General features: G+C 46.6%; 1 protein-coding gene across 1 annotated transcript in view; it reads left to right on the top strand.

The window, feature by feature from the left end:
- The first annotated feature begins 511 nt into the window (after positions 1–511).
- SLC16A2 (solute carrier family 16 member 2) overlaps positions 512–14,686 on the top strand; it is a 127,441-nt gene continuing 113,266 nt past the window's right edge. The window contains exon 1 of the mRNA XM_078064357.1: positions 512–1,141. Within this exon, the coding sequence (XP_077920483.1) occupies positions 718–1,141 (424 nt within the window). The 5' untranslated portion in view covers positions 512–717. The remainder of the gene's footprint in view (positions 1,142–14,686) is intronic.

Here is a 14,686-nt window from a genome sequence, read left to right as displayed (position 1 = left end):
CGAAGTCTGGGCTTTCCCCTCCAGGTCGCTCTCCCCAAACCCAAGTGGGGGACAAAGAGATTCCTGAGGGCAGGGTGGGGTCTCTCACAGTCCAACTCTTGTCCTGGGGTCCTCGGGACCACCTCCGTTCCAGGCTGCTTGTGAGGAAGAAGGGAGTGGGAGAAAAGGACAGTGGGGTCTTCCCTGGAAATTCTGGGGTGATCAATGCCTGTTTGGAGCCCGTGGGGAGGAGAAGGCAGGGGGAGCAGGATAGTTTGTGGAAAAACCATTTAAACTCTCCCTCTACTGGGTATCTGGACAAGGAGGACGGGATCCAGTAGTTTGGAAAGGAAGTTGAGGTAGGGAGCAGTGGCTAGGGTAGGTAGGCGAGTATGGGGAGCAGGAAGGGCTAGGGAGAAGAGCAAGGCTGTAGCGGCTGCCTGTTGAGGGAGGAAGAGGTGGGGGGGAGAAGAGGAGGGGGAGGAGAGAGATGACATGGGGAGAGCAGAAGGGGGGTTGGACGTGGGAGGAGGAGGAGAGGACTCGAGGGACCGTCTGTCGCGGGACAGGCGGGCCAGCTGGGGCGCGGAGCCGGGAGGAGGAGGCAGCGGCGGCAGCAGTGCTCGGAGCGGCGGCGGCAGCGGCGGCAGCGGCGGCAGCGGCGGCAGCAGCAGCAGAAACAAGTACCAGCCACACAGCGGCTCCTCCCGCCGGAGCAGCCACAGTCCCCCTGCCGAGATGGCGCTGCAAAGCCTGGCGAGCAAGGAAGCCAAGGGGCCCTGGCGGGAAGCAGACCAGGAACAGCAGGAGTGGGTGGGTAGCCCCGAGCCAGAGCCCGAGCCGGAGCCGGTGCCAGTGCCCCCACCCGAGCCGCAGCCGGAGCCGCAGCCGGAGCCCCAGCCCCTACCGGACCCTGCACCCTTGCCAGAGTTGGAATTTGAGCCCGAGCCAGTGCATGAATCCAAGTCCACGCCCACCGTGGAGACCCGCGGCACCGCGCGCGGCTTTCAGCCCCCCGAAGGTGGCTTCGGCTGGATGGTGGTCTTCGCTGCCACCTGGTGCAACGGCTCCATCTTTGGCATCCAGAACTCTTTTGGGATCCTCTACTCCATGCTGCTGCAGGAGGAAAGAGAGAAAAATCGCCAAGTGGAGTTCCAAGCAGGTGAGTGGCCCCGCGCGCCCCTCCTGGCATTCTGGGCAAGGGTGTCCTCCGCTCCCACTGCCGCCGACTCCTGACCTCTCCGTCGGAGGCGCCCCTTCAGCTTTCTGCTTCGACTCCTCCCCCTTGTCCCTTGCCCACGGCGCTGCTAAGGCGCGGGTTGCGGGGCTCAGGGCACCCTTACCTATGGAGACTAGGCGCAAGACGTCCCTTGGGTGGGACCTGGGATATTCATTGATCACAGGCAAGGAATGAACTTTTTAGCCCTGGTACAAATCCAGACGCACCTTTTGGGTTATTTGGTTTGTTTTTTTTTTTTTAAGTATGCTGACCATGTGTAGTGGGGGGAAATATTTGCAAATTTTTTTGGAGGCGGCGCGAAGTCATGGAGAAAGGAGAGAGTTGGGAGGCTGGGAGGGCTTTGAGAGAAATACCGTACTGCGGATCTCCGCAGCAGCCCCTGTTCCTGTACAGGGAGCGGAGGTGTTTTCTGTCAAAAACACTTTAAGAATCCTGGTGACTGAGCGAAGAGTCAAACACAAGGCCGGCGAGTGTGTCTGTTGGAGGGAGAGAGGGAAAGGGAGGGAGTGCGAGTGGGGTGGGCGCGCGTCTCTTTGCTCGCGGTGGTTATGACCCAGCCAGGCCAGGCCGGCCTCTACCACTCTGAGGGAGCGAGCAGATCTCTGTGCCCTCTGAGCTGAACCCCAAAGCAAGCAGGGAGGCGGTCTCCGAGGTCTCCTGCCAGAGGAGTGTAAGGCAGTTGGCAGGCTGGGCCCTGAGACTCACTCCACGCCTCCCCCAACCTGAGCCTTCCCTCCCCGGCGCCCGAGCCTCTCCACTATCTGTGGGATGCCTCGTCTGGCCTCAGCCAGAATGCCGGCCTCCACCTCTCCCACTTTTGCGTGGGGCTGACTTGGTCTTCTTCCCTAAGACAGGCAGGGCTGCGGGGCATAGCCTTCGCTCTCTAGGCCTGTGGCCGCAAGACTGCAACCTTGCCTTCTCTTCGCATTGAATCTGCCCATAGGCTCTGAAGTCAGAGGAGCTATCCTGTTTTCTCAGAAAGCCAATGGCGATTCCCCTTGGCAGTTCTGATGAGGAGTCTAGGGAGGGAGCGAGGGACTTGGGATGCCTTCTCCCTGAAGGCTTGCTCCTTCTGTGGCTCCTCAGGACAGCTCTGCTGTCACTGGCTGAAAGTTCGCAGCTCAGAATATGTGGCTTTTCATAGTGTTGCCCTGGGGCTGAAGGGTTCCCTCATCTCACCACCCCAACACGTACTTCTGCTGCCCTCTGTGGGGGCCTCCGGATTATTTATTGAACATGGAAACCTTGAATTCTAGGGCGTCCACCTGTGGATTCCCTGGGCCCTTGAACAGCCACTCCTACCGCTGCTCTGAACCAAGGACCCCCCGCCTTCTAAAGTTTGCCCTTTCACTGGGCTACCTTTGAAGAAGAGGATTTGGGGTACCTCTTGGTGCCTCTTATGACCCATTGGCACCACAATGTGTGGGTCCCACTTGAAAATTAGAGTGTGCCTCAGTAGCTGTCCAGGGCGGAGACTGCCCAGGCCACACTGATGACCAAGCATAGGGGGTCCCTGGACTGTGTAGAACAACTGGGAGTAAGGTCACTGCCATACTCACCCCTGGGACTACCTTTTCCTTGCTTTGATGCAGTTCAGGGGCTCTTGGGAAGGCAGCCAGGGTAGGGCCTCTGGCTGTTGCCTAGGTTACCTAGGAGGGCACCTGCTGAGCATTGCCCTGTGGTTGAAGGCAGGCTGTTGGCCTTCAGAGTCAGTGGCAAAGTCTGGGTGGAACTTCATGGGAGGTAGTGGGGGATGGGCTGAAGCTAAGTCCTGGCATTCATGTGGTGTGAGCAGGCCTAGAGCTGGGCCCTTCAGAGTATGTAATGAAACTTGGAAAAACCACTACTTTACCAGGAAGAGGTTTACTGCTGGGGAACAAACTTCAAAGTAGGTGATCATAGGGGACTCAGGGGGAGGGCTGGCTGGGACTTTCCGGTCAAGACCTCACAGTGCAGCTGGGAAAGGGGGGGGCGGCAGTGGGCTGTGCAGAGGTGTGGCTGGTGTGTACTCTGACATAGACTAGGTCCATTGAAGGGCTGGGTTTACTGGTTTAAATTATGGTGAGTATAGGTCAGGAAGGGACAGAAAGGAATTTGGTATGTCCCTAGGGTCTCAGAATACTTTGGCTTGGGTCCTTGCTGTGGTGCATCTTGAATTCATGAAAGTTATTTTTGATGCTGGATGCTCTTGGGAACACCTCAGTTTTTATTTTGAAAAGGTCAAGAATACCCCACCACATTTCTGAGCTCCTAGAAAATCTCATCCTTAGCACTACCTTTCTTGGTCCCCTCAGCTTTCCCAAGTAACCATTCAGATCCTGAGATTCCAAATGTGTCTCTGCCTCCACATGCTTTCTACAGTTTACTCAAAATTTCCCAGCAACTTGTGCCACAGCACTGGTGTCTCAAAAGGATAGAAGAAGCCAGTAGAAGCTTGCTAAAATGTTTATCAGCCAGCATTTGCCTAATAACCATTCTGGGGAACATGGAACATATACCCCCATAATCACAGAGGTTGGTGCATTATACATTTCTATTAATGCGGTGCATTGTCCATTTCTATTAATGGCTGACATGCCTTTTATCTCTAAAAATCTGTGAATTTAATGTTTGGAGGCATCCTACACCCCAGATTCTCTTTGGCTAGGCCTAATATCTTTACAGTTCTAAAGCTGCCACTGAATGGCTTTATGAATCTAAGGTTCTGCAGATAATTGTAACTGTTATGAGGGAGCCCCAGAGAAAGGTAGTTTTGTTGTGTGGGGGCTAACTCCACATCGGAGGGGTCTCTGGGCATGGGGAAAAGCCACGGAGAGTAGAAAGGACGTGGAATTCAGGCCATTCTAGAGCATGCAATGTACAGTTTTTGTGGATTCTGTGATGTGTAGAGTTCTGTGGTGGCACTAACAGTATATCTTGTGCCTTCTCTTCACCTGTTTTTGAAGGGAAGCCAACTTTCCCTTGGTCCTATGCCTGACACAAATAGCAGGCAAAAGGTTCCTGAGATGGAGGCAAGTGACCAAGGTCTGGTTTAGGGGGAAAAGGAAAAGATCAAGAGAGAAATGAGCCTATACTTTTTTCAGAGCTTGTAGGAAATTTGGGAGTCCTCCTGCCCGGACCAAGCAGCAGACAGGACAGGGCAGCCAGGCAATCTGGTGAAAAGTATAGCATGGCTTCCTGGTTTCAGTTTTTCTTGTAGCTCTGCAAGAAATATAGGCTCATTTCTCTCCTGATCTTTTCCTTTCCCCCCAAAACCAGACCTTGGTCTGTTGCCTATATCTCAGGAACCTTTTGCCTGCCACTCCTCCCAGGCATAGGACCCAGGGAAAGTTGACTTTTGGAGGAAAGAGGATAAAGAGGAACAAGATAGCATTGGTTGTGGGCCCCAGGTCATTATTGGAACCCTAAGTGGGTTGGAGCTAGGGAATGCTTAGGGTTGGGGATCCAGGGGACAAGGTAGACCAAGCCAGAGTTGTTAACATTGGCTCTAAGCTTAGGTCTTTTTAAATGTGCTCCAGAGAAAACCCTTTACTCTGCACTTTCCACCTTGACTGACAGTCTAACACTGAGCCATAAAATATGATGGGAGGCATCTTTTATTGCATAGTTTATAAGCATGGTCCTTGTAGGCTCCTAGGTTGGAGGATAGGGACTAGGGCTCACACCACCCAGGGAAGGGGACAATGGTCAGGAAAGTCTGTTACTGGGTACAAGATAGTTCAGACTCATGGATCACTCAAATGGAGACAGAATTTTCTAGGCATGGGGAAAATAGTACACTATGTATTTAGACAAAGAGTCCCAAGGATGGGTTGGGTCAAAGGCAGGTTAGGCTATATTTCTCTTCCCCATCTTAGGGCCTTTCATTGCTTGGTTCATGTCTCACTGGGCTGACTACTAAATTGCTGCATTTAGGAACCAGGTATTTGTTGAGCAAATCTACCAGGGTCTTGCCTTTGGCTGAAAGCTTTTGCCTACTGTCCAGATAAACTTGATCACATTGGTTTAGAGCCTGCAATGGAACTTTAGGCCACAGGGCCATTGGTCAGGCATCTTTCAAGTAACTCTTCTGCCTCCCTTCCAACCAAACTAGGACCTTGACTCATACTGGAAGGGATGAGGAGGAGAGGTTGGGGTATTTGGAAGCCAACCAGGGGGATGCTTGTTGTAGCTGGAGTAGCTGGTTGAGGTTGGATCCCTGGCTCACTGTCCAGTGACCTCAAATGCTCATTCTAAATATAAATCTGGACCCCAAAGGGCTGGTGATGTCAGTAATACCAGCTAGACAGTGACTAGGGGTTAGACAGCTTGTGCCCCTGACTTGCTCTGTGACTTTGAGCAGGTACTTTACCTCTCTGTACTTCAGTTTATCTATCTGAAAAATGAGAGGGTTTGACTAGATGAACTTTATAGCTATGCCATTCTATCCTTCTAGATTTATGTGATATTTTATTCTTTACTATTCACTTGGCATGCATTTTGACTCATTCAGACAAAATTGAAATTTGTTAATCTGCCTGAATGAAGATGTAGACAGGCTGGGAAGAGATTGGGGAAACAATGAAAAAAACCACATAGATATTATTTTTCCATGTCATATGTATTTAAAGATTATAGGGCTGCTTATATATACCATTGCTGTTGGAAAGATCCACTCCTTTTTGCCCAGTGTATAAGGGCAACTCTGGATATACAACTGCTTCTCCCAGAATGCCTGCTCAGTATGGAACTGGGCCCCCAAGAAAATTCCCTCAACTTGGCCGGCTGCAGGCTAGCAGAGTGGGTCTGTATGCTACTGTTTCCCAGCATTTGAGCCTATTCCTAAAAAGCATTAAACTATAAGCATTTCCTTAAGCCTCAGTTTGGACCCTTCCCCTGAAACTTAATTTCCCACAGCTCATTCTTACTTCTCAGAAATGCATAGTTACTATGACCTTGGTTTGCTGTTACTTCAGGAAAGAAGAGTAAACCAAGATTCCTAAATGTGATATAGTGGTTTTCTTCAGGGAGCTTCAGACAGGGCAACTTTATAACTGGGTTAGAACTGTTGCCTGGGTCCCACTGTGGATGGGTGTGGGAGGACTGCTGTTTCAGTCTTAGAGGAGGCCCTACTGGGTATCCACAATCCCTGGTCAACTTCAGCTTCACTCAGGGCTTAGCTGAGAGTGTGGCTACTGGACAAGCAGGCATAGAGCTCTCTCTCATTTTCCCCTAAATTTATACTTGCTTGTCATTGGAAACATTTCCTCCAATGCCATGAAGAGTAAACAAGCAGCTGGATTATCAACATTTGCAGAAATATGTAAAGGATGCCATCTTGACCTTTTGAACAGACCAGTTTCCCAAGAGGGTGTACTGCTTTTACCACCAGCATCTTTTTGTTTTGTTGCCTTTTGAAAATAAATAATCATTTACTCTTTTCAGATTGTGTAAAAGATGGAGTGAACTTTCTTGCCTTTAAAGGAACTGTCTCACTTGGGATTCAATGAGCAAACCTTAGAGAAAAGGCTTTATTCATAACACACACACACACACACACACACACACACACACACACACACACCATACACCTCACCTGAAGCCATGGATTAGAAAAGAAGTTTTTTCCCATCTGTTTATGGAATCAGGTTTAACATAATAGAGGCTTCTATAGGGGTTATGGCAGACTAGCACAAAGGGCCCGGAATGAAAAACTTGTTAGGTAAGGGTGATGGAGAGGAGATGGCCAGCCTGGTCTGTACATCTTGGCCTGGACCCCTTTGTAACTCCCCAACACTGGAGCGTGGAAACATTATAAGTTTCTTCCTGCTTCCATCCATCCCCTTATCCTGCATCCTTCTCGGTACTCAAAGGTCAATGGGAAGAGGATTTAGGACACTCCAGCCCTCTCCCATCTTAGAAATGACAGAGCACTAAGCCTAAGGACATTTAATTACCTACCTTGCAGGTGGGTGCTGTGGTTACTAATGTGAAATCACTTGGCACCTACTTGTGGGTGTTGAATGTGGCCTGTTTGGGTGGCTTGAGGAAATATATGCCTCTTCACCCTGGTAGTCTTGCCTACCTTTATCTTTTACTTTGCTCCAGCTTCTGGGGTTGAAAGGAGAAGAAGGGATGAAATTGGCTCTCCTAACCATATTTTCCTGGCTCCTCCCATTTTCATAGTGTATTTGTATCACCTTTGCTAGATATGTCATCTTCTTTCCTCACAGTATTGTTATCTCTCTTCTTTCTCTTTCTCTTGCTCAATTAAAGGAACAACTGGAGTTTAAGATATTGTACAGGCCCAACTCAAGCCTGGATCTTGACCCATTTCTACACATCCCACAGAGGAATCTCTTCCTTTTCCCCCTTTCTTCCCTCTCTTACTGTCCACTTTCTGGGGGAAAGGTGACTTTCTATATAGCATTCAAGAGTGTAGAAGTCATCACCTCTGGATTTTTGCAGTAAGATAGCTGCTATGAACCTGTTTTTATCATTTCCACACCCTCTCTTTTCATAACCCTGGGACCCCAGCCAAGGAAATAGTATTGTAGCAGGTCTTACCCAATTGTATTCAACAAATGTCCTGGTCAGTTGCACCCCTCTCTCTTCAAGTCCTTACTTTCCTTGTTCTGTGCCAACTGAACCTCCAGAGATTTCAGATTGGTTTTCAGTAGCTTCAGTGGCTCTGGATAGAACAGAAGTCTTCATTCTATTTTGAGTTTCATCATCTCTCTTCTTGCCAAAAAATACTACAGAATTGATTGTAGAGGAGTCAGAGAAGGGAGGAGGCAGACACCCAAGTCCTAACTAGAGTCAAAAGTGCTGTCAGTGAGGGTAGAAAGAGTGGAAGTGAAGCTCCCAGGTTAGTTGCTTCCCTGCTTCTGCATAGCTGAAGGGAAAAGCGGAAGGGAAATGTCACTAGACAAGCAGTCCTTATACAGTCTTTTTGCTCAGCTTATCCTGTGGATCTACCCACCCACCCTCTTATCCAGGCTGAAAGGGTATGTACATGCACCCATACATCCAGACCTGCGTGTACGTGTGTATGTATAGCTGGGCATGTGATGTCTGTCTGGGCCAGTTAGCACAGTTGCTTAGAACACAGCACCTATGAGGCTGAGATCACAGATTCAGTCACTTGTTCAGGTCACTGAGCTTCTCACAAAGAAAAGAGCTCTTCTGTTCACCACCCATGCCCTTCATGTGGGACTGCCACTAATCCCAAGGGGACTGGGTAAAAGTATGGAGATGACTCACTATAAGCCCTCCCTGCTACTTATTATTATTATTATTAACATTTATTTAGCATTTTGCAATTAAATCTGTGCCAGCATTATATTAAATTCTTTTTTAAAAAATTTATTTTATTATGTTATGTTAGTCACCATACAACACATCATTAGTTTTTGATGTGGTGATCCACGATTCATTGTTTTCGTATAACACCCAGTGCTCGCTACTGGGTATTTACCCCAAAGATACAAATGTAGGAATCCGAAGGGGTACGTGCACCCCGAAGTTTATAGCAGCAATGTCCACAATAGCCAAACTGTGGAAAGAGCCAAGATGTCCATTGACAGATGAATGGATAAAGAAGATGTGGTGTATATATACAAAGGAATATTATGCCATCAAAAGGAATGAAATCTTGCCATTTGCAACGACATGGATGGAACTGTAGGATGTTATGCTGAGCGAAATAAGTCAATCAGAGAAAGAGGTGTATCATATGACCTCACTGATATGAGGAATTCTTAATCTAAGGAAACAAACTGAGGGTTGCTGGAGTGGTGGGGGGGTGGGAGGGTTGGGGTGGCTGGGTGATAGACATTGGGGAGGATATGTGCTATGGTGAGCGCTGTGAATTGTGCAAGACTGTTGAATCACAGATCTGTACCTCTGAAACAAATAATACATTATATGTTAAAAAAAAAAAGAAGAAGATAGCAGGAGGGGAAGAATGAAGGAGGGGAAATTGGAGGGGGAGACGAACCATGAGAGACGATGGACTCTGAAAAACAAACTGAGGGTTCTAGAGGGTAGGGGGTGGGAGGATGGGTTAGCCTGGTGATGGGTATTAAAGAGGGCACATTCTGCATGGAGCACTGGGTGTTATACGCAAACAATGAATCATGGAACACTACATCAAAAACTAATGATGTAATGTATGGTGATTAACATAACATAATAATAAAAAATAAATAAAAAAAACCCCAGTGCTCCATGCAGTACATGCCCTCCTTAATACCCACCACTGGACTAACCCATCCCCCCAACCCCCTCCCCTCTAAAACCCTGTTTGTTTCTCAGAGTCCATAGTCTCTCATGGTTCATCTCTCCCTCCGATTTCCCCCCTTCATTTTTCCCTTCCTTCTCCTAATGTCCTCCAAAATTAAATTCTTTACATGTACCAACTCATTTTAATTCTCAACAACACTATGAAATTTGGTACCATTATTTTCTCCCTTTTGTAGATAAAAAGAGGCACAGAAGTTAAGTAACTTGCTTAAGCTCATATAGGAAATAATGGCAGAGCCAGGATTTGAACACAGAGAATCTGAGTCCAGAATTCCTGCTTTTATATATCACCTAATACATAGTAAGGATGGGAAGAGGCAGCTACCAAGAAGACTGCTGCCAAGTTTTCCATTCCTATAGCCTCAGGGCATCCTTATGACTAAGGGATAAGAAAGATGGCCTGGAAAGGGTTTAGTAGACAGAAGTCTGACAGTCTTGTGATGTATGACATACTCCTCTAACTACCCATCTCACTCTACCCAGAGTCATGATCCCATAGAAATGGTCTCTTCTTAATTGTTTAGCCTTGAACAAGTTATATAAACTTCCAAGTCTTCAGTGTTCTCATCTGCACAATGGAATTAACAATATTTTATAGGACTATGAAGTATCCAATGAGATTATGTATACATAAGATCTTTGTAAACTGTGAAGGGGTTGGTATTATTCTTATTTCCAGGAACATTTCCCAGCCCCTAGAAATTGAGTTGCTATACCTTTCTTTAAATGTTTCTGGAAGGAGAATCAACCCTCCTCCTCACATTCTACCTCCCCACTCAATCTCTTCCTCATATCCCCTCTGTATTATTCTGCAATTTGACCTGGGTGTCCTGTAGCTAAGGACTGGCTGTGTTTTCTTTGTTCCTCAGTTCTCTAAGAGCTCAGAGAAAGGAGGGGCCTGATCCCAAGTCATATACATTCAAGGAAACAAGGCATGTTAAAATATTTACAGCTCTTGGCAGGAGCTCACAAACCTCCCTACAAGTCAAGGGCTGAGCTTTTTAGTAGGAATTGCTAGGGATTGGGGGGTGAGTGGTGGGTGAAGTTAGGGCGTCACTTCCTCCCGAGGGTCTCTCACAGAGCTTCTATTCTCTTGCAGGTAGTGAGGAAGAAGGAAAGGGATATTTAGAGTCAGAAGGTCTGGGCCAGGGGACGTTAAGCATAGAAGGGGCCTTGCTCTTTTGTATTCAGTTTTGGAGTGGGCCAATTTCCTTGTGTTCTAAACAGGATAGCCCTGGAGAACAGAGGCCACAGAAGGCCAGAGGCTTGGAGGAAGACTGCAATAGCAGTTTTGAACAAGCATTTCAGTGACCACTTAGGGAGCCTCCATTAAGACCATCTAGTAGGCAAACCTGAATGGAAATGTTTCTCTTCTTTGTTGCAAACAACAAAACAAAATCTCCAAGCCCTTCTTTGAGACCAAGATTTCAAATATAGTAGGATTCACCCTTTTGATTTTTGGTTATTTAAATGTCTGAGCTGGAAGGCATTTTGGAGACCATCTTATCCTACCCCATCTGGTTCCCATTTTATAGGTAGAGAACTGAGATCTGGAAAGATGTGACCTCAATCAACATTATAGTCAGATGATTATAGTGCAGATTAGTTTGTAAGAGGGATTGGGAAATGGGTGCAAAGGATGGGGCTTTTGGTACCCTGGGAGGTCCCCAATCCAATTTACTGGCATACTGCCCCCTTCCCTCCCTGAACTTTTCCAAAGTCAATCCCCAGGCACTACTTTGTGGAAAGAGATTGTATTGTGTTTTAATAAATGTAATTTTATTTATTTAATATGAGACAAAATTCAAGAGGTGCAACACTGTAAAGTCTCTCTCTAACCCCTCTCACCCAGTACCCTGTTCCCCTCCCTAGAGGCCACCAGTGTTGCTGGTGTGTCCTTCCAGAGATATTCTGTATATGTACAAGCAATTGTGTGTGTGTGTGTGTGTGTGTGTGTGTGTGTGTACACTCTATTTTTAAAATACAAATGGTAACCCATACTTCATTTTATCCTCCACCTTGCCTTTTATACTTCAAAATATATCTTGGATATTATTGCACATTAAATCCATAAAGTCCTCACTCTTTTTTTGTAATTGCACAGTATTCTATTATATGGGTATATCATATTTTATTTAATCAACACTTTGCTAATAGGCATTAAAGCTTGATTCAATTAATTACCACATGGCTGGCTTTGACAAAGTTGTTAATTTCTTAAAGTCTGAGTTTTCTCATGCATAAAATAGGAATAATAATAACATCTTTCATTATTGCTATGGAGATTAAATGAGATGAGGCATACAAAATATTTAGCATATAGCCAGGTACGTACTAAATGTCCAATACATGTTAGTTTTCTCCCTGCTCACAAACCTTCCCCATATCCTCTACCCAATTCAATTAATGTTGGTTCAATTCAGGTCAATAAGTGTTTTTTTGTGTGCAAGGCTAGACCTTGGATGAGCCCAAGAAGGAAAAGTCCCTCAAGAAGTTTATAATTTCTTTGCAAAGACATAACATACCAAACAACTGCAGATTATTGCTAAGTAGTAAAGATATATGCATATATATAATTGAATGCAATTTTTGTGTGGTGATGTGGAAAAGGAGAAGTGAGTGTGAGGAATCAAGAGGAATCAAGGACGGTTCGCTAGGAGAGTTGTAACTCAAAATGGGATTTAGCTAAGTGAAGAAGAGCCTATGAATTGGGCAGTGGCAGGATGAAGGTTGAGAATTGGACAGTCTGATTGTTGCTCAAAGTCTGGGTCTTTGCCTTCTGAGAGTCCAGTGAGTCACTGTTCCCCATTAGGCCCTAACCCAGCAGCGGGGTAGAGTGGAGGGGCAGGAGAAGAGGAAGATACTGAGCACATTTAGAGAGAAGGGCACAGGGTGGGAGGATATCTGGGCATTGGGCCACGGAATGAGGTGACTGCAAATGGCTTGTGGCATAGCCTGCCCAACCTACACCACCTGCTCTTCCATGTCAGCAGCCCAGGCACTTTTTCTGAGGTCCGAGGGGAGGGATAAAGGACATGAGAGCAGAAATGGCAACAGCTCTCAGCCCCTTACCTTGAGTCCCAAACAGACATCCAGATGCTGTGAGTCCCAGGACAGTGGAAAACTACTGAGTGGTAACAATCCCTTCTGTGTGTAGCACATTGTAGTTTATATCTTAGTTGATGTTTATCCTTGCAACAGAGACAGTTATGAAATAAAATACTCAGTTGAATCTCATCATGTGCCAACATCTTTGATCACAACAAGTGCTATGTTGAGGGGTTCTGGAAAATGGAAACTCAATGTGGTTTGTATTTAGCTAGGGAAAAGTTCACAACAGGGAAGGACTATGTAGAGACTTATATTCCTATTTTATAGTTTCAGAAAATGGAGAGCAGACTGCGGGCAAGTGAGTGGCCTAAGGTCAGACACTTAATATTTAGCAGAGCTGAGACTAGAACCCAGGTGTCCCCATTTCATGTTCCATGGGGACAGATATGTAAGAGCTCCCTGAAAGTTGGAATAGAGCTGTCCCTAAACTTGATAGCAGCTTGAAGTTTAAGTGTATGGATAAGAAGAAGTATGGTATGATGAAAAATAAACAATTGGGAGTCAAAAAGTTAAGGGAGATGGAAATGAGGGTCATGGAAGGAAGGATCTGGGCCTTGCTAAGTCTTGTTGGCTGGGATCAAGAAAGGTACTGGATTGGCAATCAGGAGACCTGGGTTCTGCTTCTAGCTCTGTGACTGGCTTTGTGACCCTGAAAAGTCCCTTCCCTTTTCTTGGCCCCAATTTTTCCACTAATGCAATGAGAAGACGGGACATCCCAGAGACTTAGTGCTTAAAACCATTGGCTTTTATAAACCAAAAATGTTTTGGGCGATGGGGAATGGTGAGGTAGTGAGTAAGAGAACAACTTCTCTGATGAAAATGGAAAACAATTCTTCCCAGATTTGAGAAGAGATGAGCTTTGGAAAGGGTAGCTATCCTGTGGTCTCCATCCTGTCTCCTTGGAGAATTCTATCCAAAAGAGGCAAAGACAAAACATGTGTGCACAAGTGAGCAAGTACCTCAATGCAAAGCTGAGATTTGGTGGGACAGATTATGATACGCTGAGTCAACATGCCTGGAAATCTTTCCTGAATATTCTCCAATTTAAGATGACTTTCCTAAGATCTTGGCTTTATTTTTTAAAATGGGGTTTGTGTCCTATGGGTGAAGTACCACTGAGAATTTTCCTTTCACGGAGGCTTCTTGAGTGAGCACTAACTCTGGAGCCAAACTGCTTGAGTAAGTCCTGGCTCCACCACTTAGCTGCGTCCCTAGGCAGGCCACTTAACCTCTCTGTGCTGCTACGTCCTCATTTGTAAGAGGAGGATAATAAGAGTACTTACCATATAGGGCTGTTAAATGAGTTATATATAGCTTGGAACGGTGTCTGGCACATGGTAAGTGCTGTATAAGCATTTGCTATTCTTATTATCTCACTAGTAGGCTAGTGTAATCCCAGGTGAGCCCAAGGGAGCTTTGCATTACTCAGTCAGGAATTCTGGGGGTAAACTTACTTTATCCAGGAACCATCTGGGCTACTCTGATGTTGGTCATGCTCAGGACCAGATTAAGATCTTTAGGGGCCCTAAGCACTATTTTTTTAACTGCCAGCTTCTGAAACAATTCATTAAATCTATGCTTTTCTCATTTGGGGTGGCCCTGCTTCACTGGTGCCCTAAACTCATAACTTTGCCTACATGTTGGGTAATCCTGCACTGGCCACATCAACCTATAAGCTCCTCCCTGAATTCTGGAGGGAACCAATGAATGTGAGTGGTCTACACATCCACATACAACAGTTTTGAAACCTGAATAACCCCATCCACAACAGGGTGCTCTGCATCCCACCTCCTAACAACTTGCCAAGATCCTGCCAAGCCCTGTGACCTCCTTGCCAGTTGGGACCTCCCATCCTGTTACTTGGAAGGAGGGTTTATCTTTTGGGGCTAGGGGGAGGGGAGGACAAATGCCTGGAAGTCCCAATAGGGGCCCACAGAAGAATCTCTAAACATTAGCAAGTTAAAATTCTGGTGCCCAGTTGGAATGACTGAGCACAGTCATAGTAGAGCAGGGGAATGGTGAAGACCACCTGCCTTGAAATGACTAGGAGACCATTCCTCCTTCCCTGAGCCC

Source organism: Halichoerus grypus, chromosome X (genome assembly GCF_964656455.1).
Source record: "Halichoerus grypus chromosome X, mHalGry1.hap1.1, whole genome shotgun sequence".
Lineage (NCBI taxonomy): Eukaryota > Metazoa > Chordata > Mammalia > Carnivora > Phocidae > Halichoerus > Halichoerus grypus.
The sequence above is the reverse complement of the archived record's forward strand: the minus strand, read 5'-3'. Positions and strand labels throughout refer to the sequence as shown.